The 19,915-nt window shown below is 40.1% G+C and overlaps 1 protein-coding gene across 1 annotated transcript in view; it reads right to left on the bottom strand.

Annotated features, from left to right (window-relative positions):
- clstn2a (calsyntenin 2a) overlaps window positions 1–19,915 on the bottom strand; it is a 155,322-nt gene that overhangs the window by 3,521 nt on the left and 131,886 nt on the right. Inside the window, exons 10-17 of the mRNA XM_080484998.1 lie at window positions 12,405–12,567; window positions 6,686–6,852; window positions 6,251–6,399; window positions 2,450–2,655; window positions 2,119–2,286; window positions 1,723–1,868; window positions 1,242–1,362; window positions 35–225 (exon numbers count right to left, since the gene is read on the bottom strand). Coding sequence (XP_080341124.1) covers window positions 35–225; window positions 1,242–1,362; window positions 1,723–1,868; window positions 2,119–2,286; window positions 2,450–2,655; window positions 6,251–6,399; window positions 6,686–6,852; window positions 12,405–12,567 — 1,311 coding nt within the window. The remainder of the gene's footprint in view (window positions 1–34; window positions 226–1,241; window positions 1,363–1,722; window positions 1,869–2,118; window positions 2,287–2,449; window positions 2,656–6,250; window positions 6,400–6,685; window positions 6,853–12,404; window positions 12,568–19,915) is intronic.

Genomic DNA, 19,915 nt, shown 5'->3' with positions numbered 1-19,915 from the left:
CACAGACAATACATTTCTCATGAATCAGAGTTACCTCCATGGGGTTGACAGTGATGGTGAGAGCTGAGTTGTCCCATTCTGCCTCAGGCTCTTTGACCTCATCTTCGTCATCTCTGGACCCTTCCTGATGTGTGGCGTGGATCCTGTAGACGCCGATCACCACGATCACCACCAGGGCGGCAATACACGCCACAATAACTACTGTAGCTGCAGGAGGTGCCCCGGCTAAAGGAGAGGATGATAAATAAACGAGTTATGTGTGCATCTTTATGGACATGTAGTATATCAAACCGTACATATAGTCACTGATGGTGACCATTGTTTTGTTTCAGCTAAAATATATATATTTTTTAATTATCATTTTGTTTGTCTCTAATAACCAGCAAGAGTGAAATCAATTGTGTGTCCAAGCTTTTACATGCCATCGTGAATACTGTTAAGGCATGTCATAACATAAAGATAAACGATTTTGTATCAACAACAATGTTAAAAAAGAAAAAAAACAACAACAACCACGAGGTCATGGTGACCTTGACTGTGATCCGTGTGATGTCACAGAAGATATAAAGATATTCCCTTAAGGTTTTTCAGATGATGAATTTACAAAACAAAGAAGAGCTGAAGTAACAATAAGCTTGACTTTTGACGGCTGGCTAATGAAATGTAATCACTTTGTCTTCAAGTGAAAATAGTGGAAAATGTGAAGAAATATTGTGCATTGCTGTGTTCTTAATGCCCTTTTTCATGACAGTGAAAGCCCTCGACAGAAATGTTTTTTATTTCCAGTAAGGCCATTCATGAAAACTTTGCACTTGAATATTGGAGTTGAGCAACTCAGAAGTGCTGCAAAAAAGCCAAATCTAAAACTTAGCATTCTTGTTTAAGCAACTTTCTGTGGAAAACTAATATAACTGAATCCAAATGTTTTGCACAATTAAGCTTTTTCTTTTGAATGTTCCACCAGTGAACATAGAGTATGAAGAATAGAGACATATACATTTCATGAAGACTTTAAGATGTCTTAACTGTTCAGACAACAGTTATCGTTTGTATTTTACAAATTATGTTTTTTTTTTTGTTTTTTTTAATCCACTTATGTATTTCTACAGTAAATTTGTGAATTTGCCTCAAGCAGAAATTGCCTCATTTAGGTGGCAGAGAAGTTTCCGGTGAACTTTCAAATTGTCATTATAAAGCAATTAAATGATCATTTGGCCATTTCCCTTCTAGGTGTGACTTACCCGACATGTGAGAGTTGATGGTGTGGATCATGAGTGGGTGGTGGACGGGCCTCATGTATTGGGGTTGTGCGGCCATGTGGTTGACGTGCTCCACAGGCGCCGAGTGGTGAAGAACACTGACCTTCAGAGGTAGAGAGAAAAGAGGTTGTACAAAGCCGTAGAAGAGATTGTTACACTTTGAGCAGAGGTGGAAAAAGAACCTATTTTATTGCAATGGTGTCACTACTACATTTCTCTGAAAGCGGACCTACTGACTTCATTTTTAACCGAATATTTCTCAATTTATGAAGGCAAAAAAGTTGTTGTTGGTATTTTAAGGGCCACTGTGGCTCAGATGGTGTCCCAATCCCCATCTGGCTTTGAGAGCGTGTTTAAACGACTGATCATGTTAAGCACTGCTGTGATGACAACGTGCCAATAAAAACTAACTTCATCATTCAATCGTGACAAAAACAGGTGATACAGTCAATGTAAAGCTTACCTCCAAATTAAATTCATTGCTTGTATAACGTCCATTGAGTTCAGAGCAGGTGAGTCTGAACCTTCTTTCACTCAAAGTGGCAGGCCGCCAGTTCCTGTAGCGCACCTGTCTCAGTGCCTGCTCATAGTGGGCCATGGAGTCCACGCCTTGTAACACGGAAACAATTGTGTTATTCTGCAGCGTAACACATGGTGTGAGGTGGAAACACATGTTGGGTGTCATAGATAAACCTGTAAAGATTTTGGGTTTCAGTGACACCAACTTTTACACCGTCCTAACCGTGCATGTTGATGCTCTTCCAGATCAAAAGCAACCTATTTTTTTTATTGATCTCACTTGACATTCGCACCGGTGATACTTGTCATTCCTCTCACCCGGGTGTCAAGCCTTGCCTACCGTATATTGATATTCCAGAAGTGGAGTTGGTGGCATCGAGGTGTTTTCCCAGCAGAGCACTGTGATGAATCTCCAGACTCTCCCTCTCAGGATTGAGTTCGTCCCCAATTACAAGCACATCGCAGTAGTCCAGGTTGTGCATTAACTCCATCACACCTGGCCTCCGGGCTGCACGGATAAGTTCAGAATCACATGAGTGTAAAAACATTTGAAATGCTAATATGGCGAACATCAACCAAAAAAATTGACTTAAAAATGCATTTAATCAGATGAAACAATATTAACAGATTGGGGTGGTGTAAAACAATCCAAGCAAGATTCTGCTACTCACGTCCACCAAAGCCGTCTCCCTTCATTACTGTGCTGGTAATGTAAAGCTCTTTGAAGGGTGCCACACCCAGCGGGCCCCGCAGGTCTCCGGCGGGCCTGACGAGTCGATTAGATCCTGTAATCGTGATTTGCGGTTCACTGGGCTGCAGGACCATAACTACTGCCTTGATATCTGGGATGGAAAGACACGTGTCCTCTCCGAAACACCTGAGACACACACACACACACACACACACACACACACACACACACACACACACACACACACACACACACACACACACACACACACACACACACACACACACACACACACACACACACACACACACACACACACACACAGAAGAGGAGACAGAGGTTACAGTATAGGACAGGACTAGTGTTTCACTACTTTACTGCTTTTTGCTCCCATCTGGTGTATCGGTTGAATCCCGAGGAGTCTTTTGTCACAAATCATGATGATCATAAGTGTGCTGAAATCTGATGGAAAGCATGTGTCAGAGTCCCTGGCAACTTATAAATCACTTATTCATCAGAAAAAATGTGTATTACTAAAAAAGCAACAGCTATTGTGAAAAATAACGTTCCACCCAACTCATCCATGTTTTAATCAAAATTCATATACACAAAAAAAATACATTAAAACAGTTGCTGAAGGCATTAACAAAAATATTGTTTCCCTTGTGTAACAAAGTGAACAAAAGCTATTTTTTTATGTGAAATTGCATTGTCACATTCAATTGGGTGAAAAAAAAAAGCTTTCAAATGATTTTGATGTCAATTAACACACTGATTTCTTGACGAAGATCACAAGGCAGGTTCGAGTGGGAGTGTCCGCTGATGTTTGGCTTCACTCTAATGTTTTATTAGAGGCAATCTGGGGTCCGACAAAAAGAAAATTGTCGGGAACCTCTTTGGATTTGGTTGATTTACTCACAGAAGTACAGAGACGTGCTCTCTGATCTGAAGGAGCCACTCTTCAATTCAGAGCTGCGGTCATAGCAGCTGGATCCAAAGTTATTCTGTTATGTTAAAAAAAACCATGATGCTGTGCTCAAACGAGGCATCACTCTCAAGTCTGATTCTCAGTGTAATTAAGCGTGGCCTCTTTCACCCACGCAAACAAATCACTATAAGGATATATACCTGTCTGCAAATGAGCAAATTAAAACAAAAAGAGCTCTTTGCTTAAGGAGATGCTAACTCAAGTGAACCTGTAAACTAGTGGTCATCACTGAGCAAGTCAGAGACAAGAAGCAGCGGCAGAACAAAACAACACTTTTAATATCTTTTATACTTCAAGTCACTGACTACAAATTCAACACATCTGCCGTGTGCACACAGCCAGATCTATCTGACTTTATCTCGGGGGAAGCTTGGAAGAGCTGTTCAGAGTCAGACAGCCTTTATTGTTGCTCCTCCAGCTTGCCTCTCTTTATCGACCGGTGCTCGACTAAGCTGATTTGACCTGCCAGCATTCGCTGCTCAACAAATGAACAGGTGCTGGATGGGTGAAGAGACAAGAGAGGAACATGTGAACAGGTGTCACCAACTCACACTGCGAACAAACACACACACACTCAGTGTGCAATCAATCAAGCATTCCGTGCGCTCAGTAAGTTTAGGAGGACCCGGTCAGACTCGTGTCCAGGAGAAAAGACTTGGATGGAATAGCAGCTACTGGCCAATTCAGTTATAAGTAAGCCTCTAAGTAGCTTTCTACACCATCAGTGTCGCTCAAAATCGGGAGGCTACTGTACCAGCCGGCCAAGTTTGAAGTTTGATTTAAGAGAGGAACCCTGTGTTTCCCAATGGCGTGTGAGCACTTTGCATGGCAGGTGTCACCAATGTTACATGAGTGTGTGAGTAATTGACTGATCATGTAAAAACAAATTGTGATGCTGAAGCAGTGAAAATGGGCTATACACTGTAACTAAAGTACATTTCCCAATTATTATTATTAGTAATGTTTTAAGGGACAAAACATAAACTATTGAGATTAATATATAACATATCACAATAGCATGCAAAAAAGCTTGGTTTGCTATTTCTTTTTTCCTTTTTGCTTTTTTTTACAGTTTAAAGAAAATGCAGTGTATTCACAGCTATACTCAGACACATTGTGTGTCACTGATTATACAATGAGCGGAAATACACTGCTGAACTGTCCAGGATGCACTAATCTGTTCTTCACCTTAACTCAACTTTTACTGAAATAAACAAGCTGCAAAAGATGTTTGGAAATAACTAAATCCAATTAAATATATCAGTATATCAGCTGTTGCACCGTGACGAGTCAGCAAGTTATTGCTGTTAGTTAGAATTACCATACATGCATTGTGGGAGGAAGGCGAGGCAGGGGCAGGGAGGTGACAGCGCTAAACCACTGCACCACTTTGCCAGTCAATGAGGTCCATCTGTTATCAGGCTTGGGAAAAACAAAAAATATCACACATATTTGATTACAGTGGCAAGCATGTCAAAGCTGTTTTGCTCTGTCCGGGCGCTGGGAGGAGAGAGGCAGGCTGAATGACTGACTTCACCATCCAGAAGATGTGCTGTTGGTGAACATTGCCAATTCAATCAAGTCAAGTCAAGTCAAATCAAATCAAATCCAAAACCAGGCACAGAAACAGAAAAACAGAGAGAAAAATAGGGAGAAAAACAGGCCAATGCAAGTAAAATACAGACTCGAGCAGTGTGGCTCTTGTGTCAGTTTAACATGAACAGCTGGTCCATTTAGAGAGTTTCATTGTTTTTACACTAATGATCTTTTGCTATCCCTGAGAGAGTTTTGTGGCTTAAAGGAAAACACATCTTTCCATTCTCAGACCTGTTTGCAGCCTCTGTATTCAACGGCATGGACTATGTTGACCACCCTGTCTTCAAATGCACCAAACAGATCGCCTGCATGCTGAGATGTGTGCAATAAAGAGTTAAAATGCTAATGTGCAATGTCCTTTACATCCAAATTCACAGCACTGTCATGCTTCTAAAACTGTCCACAAGGAAAGGAAGAACTCAAACAACAAGGAACTCCGTGACACATCTAATTTGCAGGTGCTTTGCACATCAAACAATTTCCTATATCAACCCATGACTTACTGCATATATGAAGCAAATGAGATGCTGGCTTCTATAATGTCAGTTAATCCATGTGTCACAGCTTTAAAGCCTATGTGATGGTAAACGTGCATTCGCTTAAGGTAACTATGCAGATCAAGCCTCATGGCAAGCAACCACAAAGATGCATTTGCAGATAACAAGTGCTTATAATTTTTCTTATTTAAATTTGAAATGTACATGGAAACATTCTGAAATGAAATGTCCTGAAATTCCTGTCACAGTAGTCCACCACTTAATGTAATATGCATAATAATCAACAACAGTGAAGTCTAACCGAAATGTAGGTTGCTCCTAACATCAAAGTCTTACATTGATGGTAACCTGGGGTGTCATGGCAACAAAGTGGTGACGTTAGTCTGGAGTGGCTGGTTCATTTGGTGAGTGAAATGCAACGTCTCTATCTGACATAAATAAGAAACATAAGAGGAGAGTGTGCCAAAGGAATAAATAAAAAAACAAAGCAAAGGGTCTCAAGAGGAAAAAGTTGACTAGAAGGTTTTGAATCACCCAAATGAGTCCAATTCTGAACCGAAAGCTCCTGCAACAGTGCTGCTTTACAACCGTAAAGTGCTCAGATGTGAATATTTACAACTAATGTAAAACTGAATGGTAAAACGTAAAAGTGTGTTTCATCTCATAGATAACAAATGCATCATCCAAAATGTGTACTTACTGCACTGTGGTGGTGATGTGCAGCCGGCGGAGGCCAGGCGTGGGGAACTGACGGGAGTTGATGTAGGAGACCTTGGTCATGGCCGTGTTGATGCTGTCCACATCCTCCCCTTCCACCACCAACACAGACTGGGCTGGGTTAAAGTGGAACTGGAAGGACACACACATACAATTTATACTAAAAGCCAGGTTCAGTGTTTATTTTGGAAAGATTGAGTCCTATCTCAGTAGTGGAAAAACTACATGCATGCCTGCGTATGCTCTGCTGGGCTCCAATTAATTTCACAGAAGAAGAATAAAAGAGCGGCATTTAAAGATATGTTCAGACAGCATTTTGCTTTTCCTTTTACAGTAGGGCAAAGGTGTTTTTTATCCGACCAACCAAAGGCTGAAATGTGTTGCAAAATGCTAATTGTGTTTCCATTATTCCACACACCTTTATGTCCTTAGCGAGGCTTTCAAGGGAGTTTATATCAAGGCCTTCTTTGCAGGCCTGCAAACAGGAGATAACCTTCTGGGTTTCAATGCGGCCTGGTCGGATTGTCAGACCTGACAGGCTGCCGCGGAAATACTGAGTGAACCTTGGGGTTGCTATCTCACCACCTAATGGGGACGAGAGGAGATACAACAAAGAGGAAGAAAAAAAAAGAAAAGGGAGATTAAATACAGAAGAAGAGCACAAGAAGTTGGACAAAAAAGCAGTTTGATTAAAGATAATTGAAAGGATAGCAGCTAAGAACATTTATTCATGTCACCAAGGAATTCACCAAGGCTTACACTGTCAGAAATGAGTATATGTGTCTGGGAACAGATGTGAAAGAAAAAAGAAAATATTCAACAGAAATAACATCATTATTTTGAATTGATTCACAGTGGTGCTTAACTGAGCACTTGGATGAAACTTGGTGTTGTCTATGACTGCTGTGTATCCAAATCCCCAGTGAAAACAGAACCCAGAAAATCAGCTTCACTACAGGAAAATACTCTAACCTGTAGATTGTAGTTCACAACACTCAGCCATATATCGTATAACACACTACTGACATTTGATTTGGACATGCCTTGTCAGGTTGTCACGCTGAATTTGATTCTTGAGTTTTAGTTGGTGATGCACAGCTGACCCAAAGGGTCATCCAGTGGAAAAGAAAAGGACCTGGAGTGCAAGCCAACACAGTGGCACAGTGCTTTGTGTGGGAGGTATCGCAGCAGCGCAGTGTGTAGAGTCTGTCAAGCACTGACATCTTTCTAACAGTTGACTTTATTTCTATACAGAGCAGCGGATTTCACCGCATCACATGCATGCCCTGCCCTATGATACAATTTCACCACATTTGATGAAGTGTGTCATATTCATGAAATCATGGAGGGCGAGTGCACTTAAAGTAAATTACTTTGTGTGCGAGTCTTTCAGGTCTGCTCTGGGTGATGGATTACGAAAAGAAACGTAACAAAGGGCGATAACTTCTCCCACTATAATGGAAATAATTACATACCTGGGTCTATTTTTACACTTTGTACCACATTCTGTGCTGAATGTCAGTGTGTTTCAATCATGTGTGTGTCTGTTTTAATGAGAAGAATTTGATTGACTCTCTTGAATACACATACAAGTTCGTCAGGATCGTTGATGTATGACTCAGCAATTCTGTTACTGAAGGTCATTCACTCATTTAACAGAGACCGTGAGTTGTTATCATGCACTACTATTCTGTACAGAAAAGCTCAAGGGAATGGTAAGCAGAACCTGCAGATAGCCTGCACAGGGCTGCAGGCATCTCCTCCCTCAGCTCTGTCAATCCGAGCCATACAGGGGGAAGAAAAGATCCTGTTACAGGGATTCCACCTTCGGCATGCTAAGCAGGCCCTACATTCACATGAAGATTGTATGACATATTGACAGCCAGACTAGATTTTTTTTATATCTAGATAATGAACTGTCAGTATGTGCAAAAGGAAACAAGAAAGGCATAATAGATATCTAATTTGGAGAGATATTCGCAGCTGATTCGATGGTAAAGATCTTAGTGAAGTCAGAAGAAGACAAGAATAATCTTCATTCTTTGCTCAACAAACCCGATGACAGAAAACCAAAAGGGAACTAGTTCCTGTGGATGGATACATTGAAATCTAAGCCTAAAGTTCATAAATATAGCTGAGTGTTCAGCATTAAGAACAATCTCCATCTCATCCTTTAAAAAAAAAAAAAAAAAAGAGGTACCTTTACTGGTTACAGCAAATGAAATGTATTTGTAATTTGGAAAAAGTATTGTGTTACTTTTATTTGTCTGCCTCCAATGGGCTTGTTTTACTATCGTGCACATAATCGTCTAACTGTAGTGTTTCTGTGATGCATTAGCTCTCAGCACTGTGCGAGTCCATCGAATGTCTGATTCACTCATTAAGTTCAACTGAATCAGTTAGTTAGAGGTAGATGCTCTATAATCTAGAGGTAATTGATTCTTGAAAGAAACTATTTGTTAAGTCCAAAGTATTCTACGAGGGAAAACAAACAATCCGGGGGGAGCCCAGAGATGCAGGAAAACAGGAGAAGCACACAGATAAAAAAGCAGTGGGCAGATTTACACCTGACAACCTTGTGATGGCTCAAATACAAACACTGGGGATGAAGAGATGATAAGAAACCAGAGTGATCGGAGGAGGACACTTGAGATGAGGTGAGAGAGGGCACACAAGAACACAGACATAGAACGTGAAATCAAATCATTAACTGGAATTTAAAACAAACTGAAAACCAGGAAATATGAGGGAAAATACAAAACATGAAAACAGGTCAATGCATAAAACCAAACCATGAGACAAACCAAACCGCAAAACACAAGTAGAAACGGGTGTTGTGAATGCTCATGTTTACTAAACGCTGCTAATACATTACAGCTACTGCAGATACAAGATAATATTAATGAATCAGTCCAGAATCCAATGAGGAATTCATTTAACAGGAGTTTAATGGAACAGTAAATATAAAGAAAGCCCACTGTGGAGTAAAAGCAATTCTGCAGCTTGTGTACAGTTTTCACTTATGGGAAAACTAATGAACAATGAAACCACTGAAATTTCACCAGAATTTCATGAAAGCAATTGCATACCAAATCGTAACTGCCCTCCAAAAAGTGGTGCGACAGTAACTTGTTACTTTGATACCGCAACACTAACCCTGCATAGCCACAGTTAGACACAGTTGTGACGATTATGACTGGTGTTGCAATAAAAGACTACTTGTTGGAGGAGTGTTTCTTCACTTGTTGCAGTTATTTGGATTGTGAACCTTTACTAAAGTACAACGATCAGTCATCTATTGGTTTGATTGCTCTTTTCTGTGTCCACTTGGACACAGTGTACTTCTACATAATCGCTATCTGAGTTTAGTCTCTCTAAGTGTTATTCATCCCCCTTGTCATTTCACTCAGACTGGACATGATGAGAACTGCACATTAAAGGTGACAAGTACAGGGTGAGATAGTCCTAATTTGCCCTCTTATTCGCTCTACAAACGTTGAAATACCAATCATGTCTCTTCTTCACCTTCATCTGTTACAAGTGCATCGTTATAAGGTTTTCATCAAGGCAAGGCCTTCATGATTTAGCGAGTATGAATTGACATCTCTGGATTGTCTGCATCCAGACATGAAATTATATTTCTGTAGATATAAGAGCAGAAAAGCAGTGATGCATGTTGTGCTATACATCTTTAGCATAATACTCATGTTAGCAATGTGTAAACAATAAGCGTGACCATTTCAAGCACAAATGACACAAAACTTAGATTTCAGCTTAAAATGGTACATAACCATGCATATTTGCCTTTTCACTGATGCTATTTTAGGAGTTGGTCTGTTTAGAGCCATTGTGGTTCTCCCCTACTACACACACACACACACGCACGCACGCACACACGCACGCACGCAGATTTAATGAAGTCATCCACTGTCAGATTGAAAGAAATAGACTTGTATTTGTGTATCGACATTTTAAAGTTTTATGTTTTTCAGAAAATACCCAGGGTCACCAGGGAGGTTTTTTGCTACAGTTGGTGCTTGTTAAAACTTTCAGTCTGAACACACATTTGTTCCAAAGAACATCAATAACCGCCACATTTCATTCAGGGTCTTGAATTTCTCGGTTCGTTGGCGTACTGGCAGTCACATCTCAGATTCAGAAAAGTAAAAGTCATTATTACTATTATTAGTCACCCCGATGTGTGTGTTTCCTGCTGCTTTTTTTTGACTTGCTGCATCATGGTCCTTTGTTCTTGATTGCCACCTTTCCTCTATAAATGCAGCCCTCTCTTGTTTTGATAGCTACTCTCTGCTGCCTTACTCGGGTGTCAGAGTATTCGCACCCAATGTCCTGTTGCAAACACACATTTACCGTTCAAAGTCAAGAACCGCTCATTGGGTGTCGTAAACAGCATAAAAACCAGCAACAATGAAACCCATTTGCTTGTTATCCTTGTAAGGCGAAAACGCACGTCCTGATGTTGCACTCAAGGCGATGAAAGTACAGTCTGAATGCTTTTTATTCTACATGTCTCATCATTATGTTGTTGATTGTGGGGAAAAGAGGATGGAGAAATGAGAGACTCTGAAAGGCAATCTTGCTCGCTAATGGCCTGCAAAGTTATCAGTTGCGGCTTAGTGAAGCTTAAAGCGGCTTCATTGGGATGTAATAGCTGGCAAAGTTGTCCTCCATTCACTCAAGCTAATCCTTCCTTCAGGGCTTTCTCTCACAATCAGAGATTCATGGAAAGAGGCAGCAAGAGAGGGCTGCACGAAGCAAGGAAAGAAAATGATGACGACAAAAAAGAAAATTGCAATCAGGCACAGGATGAAAAGAAATCTAAACAGCTACCAAAACGCCATCAGGATCGAAGCGTTGGATGATGCGGACGAGGGTTACGAGCACTATCCTGAACAGATCGCGACCGTCTCATTCTGCCCTCCTGCGAAACACTTTTGTGTAATTATTCAAGTAATAAACATGGCAGCAGGGTTGCTCTTATTCATTCCAATCCGATCACCACTCGCCCTCATTCCCTGCCGCTGGAACTGACACAGAATTTCCCGTTTGATACCCACTCAGCTCGCGTCTCTACATTTCAAAGAAGAAACATTCGCTGCCCCGGGGCATAAATCTTAATCTCTTTATTTATTTTTACAGTGGGTCTCCTGCCTCTTCTCTCTGTCTCTCTCGTTTGTTATTCAAATGTAATTTCCAACATCTTCTGGCTGCTTGACATTTTTGTTGGTGCGGTTTTTTTCTGTTTATCCAGAGCCGCCACCAGGTTCAGAGCGAAATCACAGCATGCCTGCGTGCAAATGGAAATTGCAGACAGATTTTGGTCTCTTGGAGCTCCGTTGGTTGTCCTACTTTTAGAAAATCACTATGTATTTCCATACGTATTTCATAGGAGTTAAAAGTGTACAGAAATTGCTCTCTGTTGCATTTCTCTGCAAGGTAATTATCTCCTGTGGTGAGTGTAACAGACCTATAGATCATAATATTTGAGCTGGTTTTGTAATGAATGGATTACAGTGATATGTTCAGTGTAACAAATGTAATTTATTCAGCGACATTCAATCAAAACTGTTTAATATTTCATTAAAACTGCTGTTGACAATGAAAAAAGTAGAAAATAGATGAAAGAAAGACCCCATGCTGTGTAATTATATTTGTGCATAACAAAAGAGAGAAACAACTGGTGAAGCTTAGCAGAAGAGCCCTGTATTCATTCCCATTTAAAAAAAACAAAAAAACATTTTCTTTATTTGTTTTTACAACAAAAATTTACAATACTGACTAAAGTGGCTGTTACTCTCAATATTCAGCCATGTAGCAATTAAATAAACACAATGTTTTAAAAATGAAGTACTAAAGATGATGCTTCGTCTACTCTAATGTGGCTTCTGATTTTTTGGATTTTATGTGTTGTAAATAGCACCATAACACAGAGTGGAAAAGGCTGCTGCATATAAAACGACTGTCAGATTATAGTATGGCTATAAAGTCCACCCCCCCCTTCCCCAACAAATGGTGTGATGGCTTCTTTCTCCCTGTCTGACTTCAGCTCGTCATGGTTAAACTTCTGTATGACTGAACATTTTCAGATGGCCACGTACGCATGCTCGCACTCTGACCTTGCCAGCAGGCGCCCACAGTCAGCTGTGTATCAATCTTCGAGGCATGGATCGGCCAGTCATCCGTCACCAGGTAGGGCTCATAGGTCACTCCGTCCACAAACAGCGTCACTGCAGGAAACTCCACGTTGATCACGTAATAATGCCATTCCTTGTCACAGATCTGCAAAGCGAAGTGAAAAATATTCCGTCACTATTGAGTCCCTTTCTAACCACGCGTCCACTTACGATGCCTTTAAATGAAACAATATTCTTGATTTGCACCAAACACAAATAGGGCATCTTAAAAAAAAAATAAATAAAAAGTTTCTCAGTAAACATCTTTTTCGGGGGTCCTATTGAGGTTAGAAACGCTTTTCCGTGGAGGATTATGTTTATGGGGCTGCTTTTATGAACATGATGATGTTTACTCCAATCATGCAGTCAGAACCGGAGGCACATCCTTGAGTGTTCCCTGGCTTTTTACCTTCAATAAACGCGACGCAACAAATTCCTCTCTTCTTCCCTGCATCATTTGCTCCCTGTCGTCAGATAGCTAATGAGGTTTCCGTCTAATGAGCTGTTCATTAAAGGCACACGATGAGTGACAAACACAGCTGTGGAGACTTATGTGCCACGCAACTTTTATCAGCCATCACAAACACTCAAAAAAACTGCTCGCTCGCCTCACTTCACCGCCACATATCAGGCCCATAAAACATTTATTATGTTGCGAACATGCCGTCAGGTTGATTAGCCCGCAGATTATTATGTTAATTCACAAGTTCATTGTTGCATGTATAAAATGCCAGAAAATAGAACGCAAAAAAAAACCAACCCAACTATCTTTAAAAAAATGCCAAAATACCAAATATATTCTGTAATTAAATGAAACTGCCACATTTTGGAAGCTGTATCTAATTTATGCTTGAAGAATTCTTCAATTTTAGTTCATTGATAGTTACTACATGAATGCTGATTGTAAATTCTTTCACATAAAATGGACTTTGAGACAACTCCTCCTGGTTGGATGCCCCTTTGGGATTTTATTCAGTTTTCCAGCTATGCTAGTTACTTTTCCTTGAGTATTTTATAGACATGAAAGTTACATTGATTCAAAGACATGCAGGTGGGCACTTTCTTCATGTATAAGCATATGCAATGTCATATTCATGTCGTAAGAAGGGAGAGGTAACATAGTAAAAGGCCGCCAGGTCCAAGACTTGCAAGTATTCATGTCATCTAACAACTCAAGAAGATTTCTCTTGACAGTCTAAAATGCACACTGTAAAACTGATTTCTTATGGGCGTGCACTGGATGTAACCCCGAATAAAACAATGGGAACGACATCTCACATTTTGAATAAGGTGCAACCACATTTTGATGCTCAGCTGTTATGAGGGAGTTTTATGTCAAACATGAGTGAAAGTGACAGTGGGACCTCTTGACTGAGGTCGTGTGAATGGAAAGCAACTCCATTAATGTACACAAGAAGGGCAAAATATGAAAACACCTCTTTATCCAAACTCAAAAATCAACATTGCAAGTGTATTCATTTTAGAATATGTTCATCTGTTTATCTGATGCCTTTGTCTTAAAGTATATGGAAGGATGATGCGGCAAAGATGATAACGTTTTCCTTTACTTTGTCAGCTTCACCATCAGCAGAACAACTGGAGATGGCGGTGATTACAGAAATGAGGATTAGACCTGCAGTAACACATATGCAACAATGGTCTGACCTTACCTTTCTTCTTAATTAATATGGTGACGTTGTTATAGGGTTTGACCTTTTTAGCACATTCAGCTCTTACTGAGAAAATTTGTTTTAATTAGACAGGAAGCCCAAGATTGCATGTGCTTTGAAATACTATGTGTATTGACAAGAAAGTGATCCTTTCCAGAAAAATCCCATTTGCAACTACAATACTGAGGCCACATATTTAAACTTTTTATCGTTACAAGAATACAACTCAGTCCCAGCTTGGCTTGAAACACAAAATGCCAGCTGAGCTATCTTGCAATTTCTGCCAGTCCTGAAACGAAAAACAAGAAAAGCATTTTACATTCTACTGTATATGTTGACTTGTTGGTGTGAAGTAATTTATAATCCCATTATAATAAGATAATACAAACAACGTAGTCAACAGGCCTCACCAGTAATGGAATTGTAATGCTTTTATTTTTTGTATGGGCCTGAGATAGATACAGTTCAAAAGTAGTATTTGTATTAGTAATAGAATATACTGTAAGTTCTGCTGTTATGGCCCAAGAATCTTTATTATTCATGCACAAGGAAATTTGGAATTTAAAATTTTACTTACACACTCTTGCGCGTGCGCACACGCACACACACACACACACACACACACACACACACACACACACACACACACACACACACACACACACACACACACACACACACACACACACACACACACACACAGTAACATTTCTCTGTGCATTGTTGTTTTTTATGACAAAGTGCAGGAGTGAATTTCATGAATCAATCCGTACTAATTTGGTGCTCATCAGAACTGTATTTTGTTGTGACACCATGGCATTGTTGTCCCTTTTTTAAGCCTCCCATACAGTACATAAATTGAAATATCCTGAGAAGCCAGGGATTTGTTATTAACATTGACAGTGGGTTTATTTTCATCATCTCACGGTCAGGATTTGTGCTGGTACTTGACTTGACAGGCAGAATGAATTGCCACTTCCATTTAGCCTCTGGCCGCCTGACTGCCTGTGGAGGTGAGAGTTACAAGTCTATACAATTACCTCCACTGCCTATGCAAGTGACTGTCCCACCTCATATCGCACCTAATATTACCATGGTTGTGATTTTGTTGAATTTAACATAGGCAACATCTATGCTCCTCGCGGCTGAATGCTAACATGAGGACAGTAACACCCCAACAATACCAGAGCAAACGTGTTATCTGGCAGGTCTAATGTTTACCATGTGCATCTTTGTGTTAAGTAGTGAGAATGGCAATATTTGTTAATTAGCACAAACTGAAGCTGAGACCAAAGGGATTGTCATTCATTTGACAGGTGTTTGGTCACAAATGGACAATTAAAATTCTGATCACATGATGACAAGTCTGTGGAAAAGCAAAGTTATAGCAGTTTGTTGCAGTGCAGACAAGAATGACTGCACTAAATTACATGGAAAGCCATAGAGTAGCATGACTGTAATTATGCTTTATCATTTGGGAAAATGAATACCTGCATTAAATTTTATGACACCCATTCGGTAGTTATTGGATGTATATTTCTATTCTGGTGAAATGACAAGCAGACACTGTCATTTATTTAAAAAAAGAAAAAAAAAAAAAGAAAACACGGGCAAATGGTGGGGAATCTCCTAACGTTGCACTTTAGAAAGAAAAAAAAAATATGAGAAAAAGGTTTTATGACTTCTGGCAGTGAGAAAATATGACAGAAACAAATTGAGTTACAATATTTCTCTCACACAGTGAAGCTGATTGTTCCTCCTTTAATCTATTATGTCGTGCACAACTATTATTTCTCTGTCTTTCAGTATAATAGCTGAACAGGAGCAGAGAGACAAATCACATCCTCACTTTATGCTCTCGTTTTTGGGAACATGCACAGTCACTGCATAAGTGAAAATCTTTACAGGGGCCTTCAGAACACTGTAATTTATTGTGTTTGAGTAACACACGGAGGGATAACTCAAAATGGCATTTTGATAGGCCCTGAGGGCCAAACCATGATTATCAAAAACAAAAATTCTTTATGCACCATCTCAAGTCATTTTGTTACACATCAGCTTTATTCAGTCGCTGTAGAAAATACTTTTTTTCAATAAACAGTGGCACCTGAGTGGGCCACACGTTCGTGTAGTGGTTAGCACTCCCACTCAAGGGGAAGACAGTCCCTTGTCTGAATCCAATTTGGGATTGAGAGTCTTTATATGTGGAGTTTGCATGTGTTGGATGAAGGTGGACAAAAGGTGGATGGATGTATAAGTCCAGCATATATAGTCCAGCATTATATTTGTTTATGTTGCTGTCTTTCTGAAATACAGCAATCATGCCTACATACAGGCGCACGCACTTTGCGCGTGCACACACCCATCATTAGTCTATTCGACCAGCCATCCTCTTTCTGCTGAGGCATGTTTATATTCAAGACGCTTGTTTGAAGACATCCAGTGAGAGCTTGAAAGTATTTCACCACTGCACAAGTGTAACAAGACAATGAATGCTGAAGCGCAGTAATGAGCCGGTCCCCAGGCAGGTTGCAGACCTGCTTAGAGAAGTACACAAGAATCAGAGCAGTCACAAACCAAAAGGAGGAGGAGGAGGCAAACAGAGACAGAGGTAAAGAGGAACAAAGTGCCACTTTAGACACATATTTGCAGTTTTTTAGCTGGACTTCTATATTATGGACTTCTATAAATCATTTTTGCTTCCAAACATGAAAAAAACTGAAAATGTCACAAAATGTTTTTTTTCCGAGGAATCACACGATGCACTCAAATAGAGCAGACTGATCATTTTTACTAATCTCATGCATCCATTTCTGCTTCAACTGACGAGCTTGGAGAGACAAGTATGAAAATGGCAACCGCATTTCCTCACACTTTTGATGTTACTAATGTTTATCACTCTGAGAGCAGCATAAGGAGTGTTTAGCCCTGAGCATGAGGTCACATAACTCCAGTGCGCTGTTATGGACACAATACAACGTCTTTAACAGGAAACTCTGTCAAGTCCATTATTGAATTTGGGCAAAACTGTCAAACCTCTGATGAGCTAGATAGAAGGACAGTTTTAAGGCTGGCATTTGAAAGAGCCTTTTGAGTTCACATGCACTGCTGCTTGCACAGAGGACCTGTTTAACAGGGGATAACTCCTTTTTCTCTGTGATTTAATGTGAATTGTATTTTACGATCAAACCTGAGAAAATAAGAAGACTTGAGAAAAGGCAACTTCTCTTTGACTCAAAGCTTATTAACATCCGCAACACACTCACACAAGTGCTTTCAATTATTTAGACCGATCCGATGTCTTTTGCCTCAGTTTCAATCCTCTACACGGAAAACATTTCAGCTTGGTCTTGAAGGAAAGCTACAAATGTACTAGACAATGACAGACACAACTGCATACTGTTCAAAAGTCTCAGTTCAGTGATTTTCTTGCATTTTAGTTTACTGTCAATTAATGGCACAGGAGTATCAATAACGCCAGTATTCTGCTTTTTGAAGTCCCATTGTGACAAGTGAAATTTCAGAAGGAAAGGAAGGGCAAGGTTACAAATATCTTGTCCTTTCAGCTAATCTCTTCAGGGGGCATCACAGTGGATGGCCTGCATCCATCTCATCCTATCAATTGTCTCCTCTACTGTTACATAAACCATCTCCATGTTCTCTTTCACTGCATCCATAAAGTTTTTATCTGAGGTCTTCATCTCCTCCTGCTCCCTGGTGGTTCCATCTCCAATGTCCCGTGTCCCATACATCCACTATTTTTCCTCAGCACATCTCCGAAACAACTCAACTTGGCCTCTCTCGCTTCATCTTTAAACTGCTCAACCTTTTGCTGTCCCTCTGATCTGTGTGTTTTAATCCTGTCTGTCCAGGTCCATCCTAATGAAAATCTCCACCTCATCTGTGGCCACCTCCAGCTCAGCCTTCTGTCTTTCACGTGGTCCTACTGTCTCCAAATTCCACATCATATTTACACAATTCCTTCAGTCATCATTTCAATGATGACTGAAGGAATTGTGTCAGTCTTCAGTCTCAAAGAATGCTCTCAGGCTGTACATCATTGATTTATACCTAAATGGAGATGTGAGATTATATTTGTAGCCTTAATATTTTCACCTAAAGTTTATCATTCACACTTCATCATGTTTATATATTGTCATTTATTTAGTGCTCTTATACACAAATTCCAAAACATATAGGTTCTTTATTCAAACACTTTTTTCAGATACTCCCAAGTTTGTTTCAGATAAAACTAAAGTGTGTCCAGACAAATTCAGATTATTAGTCCATGAGTGTAACCATCTCTTAACTCTCTGTTGCAGACTCTAAACACTAAACCTCGCCTTGCTGAGCAAAGCTCCACTTCTTCAGTATATTATCATGCAACAGTGGTGTTTTATTGCTGAGAGTAAAACACCTGAGATAAGCCCGTCTATCTTGTGGAAATCTGCCACTGCGTATTTACGAGAGGCTATTACATGTTATACATGGGAAGAAGAGAGGGAAGTTGAAAGAGCCACTTGGGCAAAGATAAAATGACACAGTCTGGGTACTGGATTTAGGTTTTCACCCATAGGGTTTCCGTGAAAACAATTAGATGCTGCCTACTCAACCTACCTCCTAACAAGAAGAGCAGAGTCCCAGATCTTTTGTTTGTGTGCCAAACATAGGTTATGTGACCAGTGAACCAGGATGGATCACAGTGCACCTTGCTGAGGAACAATATAAACCAAGCATAAACTGTTATTAACAGCCAGTGTGTGTGCATTTTAAATCTGCTGATGTAAACAGAATAATGAGGACATTGTGTTGGCTGCAGAGAAGGCTAGTAATAAGGTCAAGTTTACTATGATGCACTAGTGAGGCTTTGGAGGCACGGAGTATTGGGAGCAAACAGACAGTAAATGTAATGGTATTCAGATACTAATTTGGCAGGAAAATTACCTTTAACCACAAGTCCTCACTTACTGGATTTGTTTTTGATTTGTTTTTGATTATGAATGATACAACATATATACAGTGGCAAGCATTGTATCCTCACTGGGTTTGAAACCAGGCCATGCATGTTCACCCTGTGCATGGTGGGGACTTTGGCATCCTCCCACAGTCCAATGACATACTTTTTGAGGGACTCTGATCATACGTGTAATTGCATAATGTTGACACCATTGTGAATTGGTTGGCTGTGTTTCTTTGTATGAAGAAGGTTTCTTGTTCTACCCTTCCACTACTATTAAAAAAAGCATAATGAACCAGGAGACAGCACAATGGTGCAGTGGTTAGGTCTGTCACCTCAGAGCAGACCGATGCAGTTTGGCTGAAAGCTACATGAATCACTGTACCTGTGTGAGTTTGCGATCGGCCTCCTCACACAATTCAGAAATATCCTTTTCAGGCACGTTGGTGCCTGTGCATGTGAGCACGAGCAGGTGTAGGCATCAGCCCTATTTAGAGACAATCCATATAAAGCTAGTATAGGACATAGATGGATGTGAATGTTTGTGTGAATATGTGTGTGCATGATTTTGTGTCTTTGTGTTAACCCTGTGATGCTGTAGCAATCATTTTTTCAATACTTCTTGTCCATTGTCAGCAACAATGCAGCTCCCTGCAACCATAGTCAGAATAAACACTATATAAGATGGATTTGTGTCTGCGCCGCTGTGGTTTTAAAATATCTGACAGCTCACCTTCTGCAAAATAGGACATCACAAATTAGTTTTAAAAATCTCTTCTCATCTGACTTGTTTCATGACTTGACAGCCAAACTAAATTATTCTCTTT

Source organism: Lipophrys pholis (genome assembly GCF_963383615.2).
Source record: "Lipophrys pholis genome assembly, chromosome: 1".
NCBI lineage: Eukaryota > Metazoa > Chordata > Actinopteri > Blenniiformes > Blenniidae > Lipophrys > Lipophrys pholis.
This window is presented reverse-complemented; position numbering and strand designations above follow the sequence as displayed.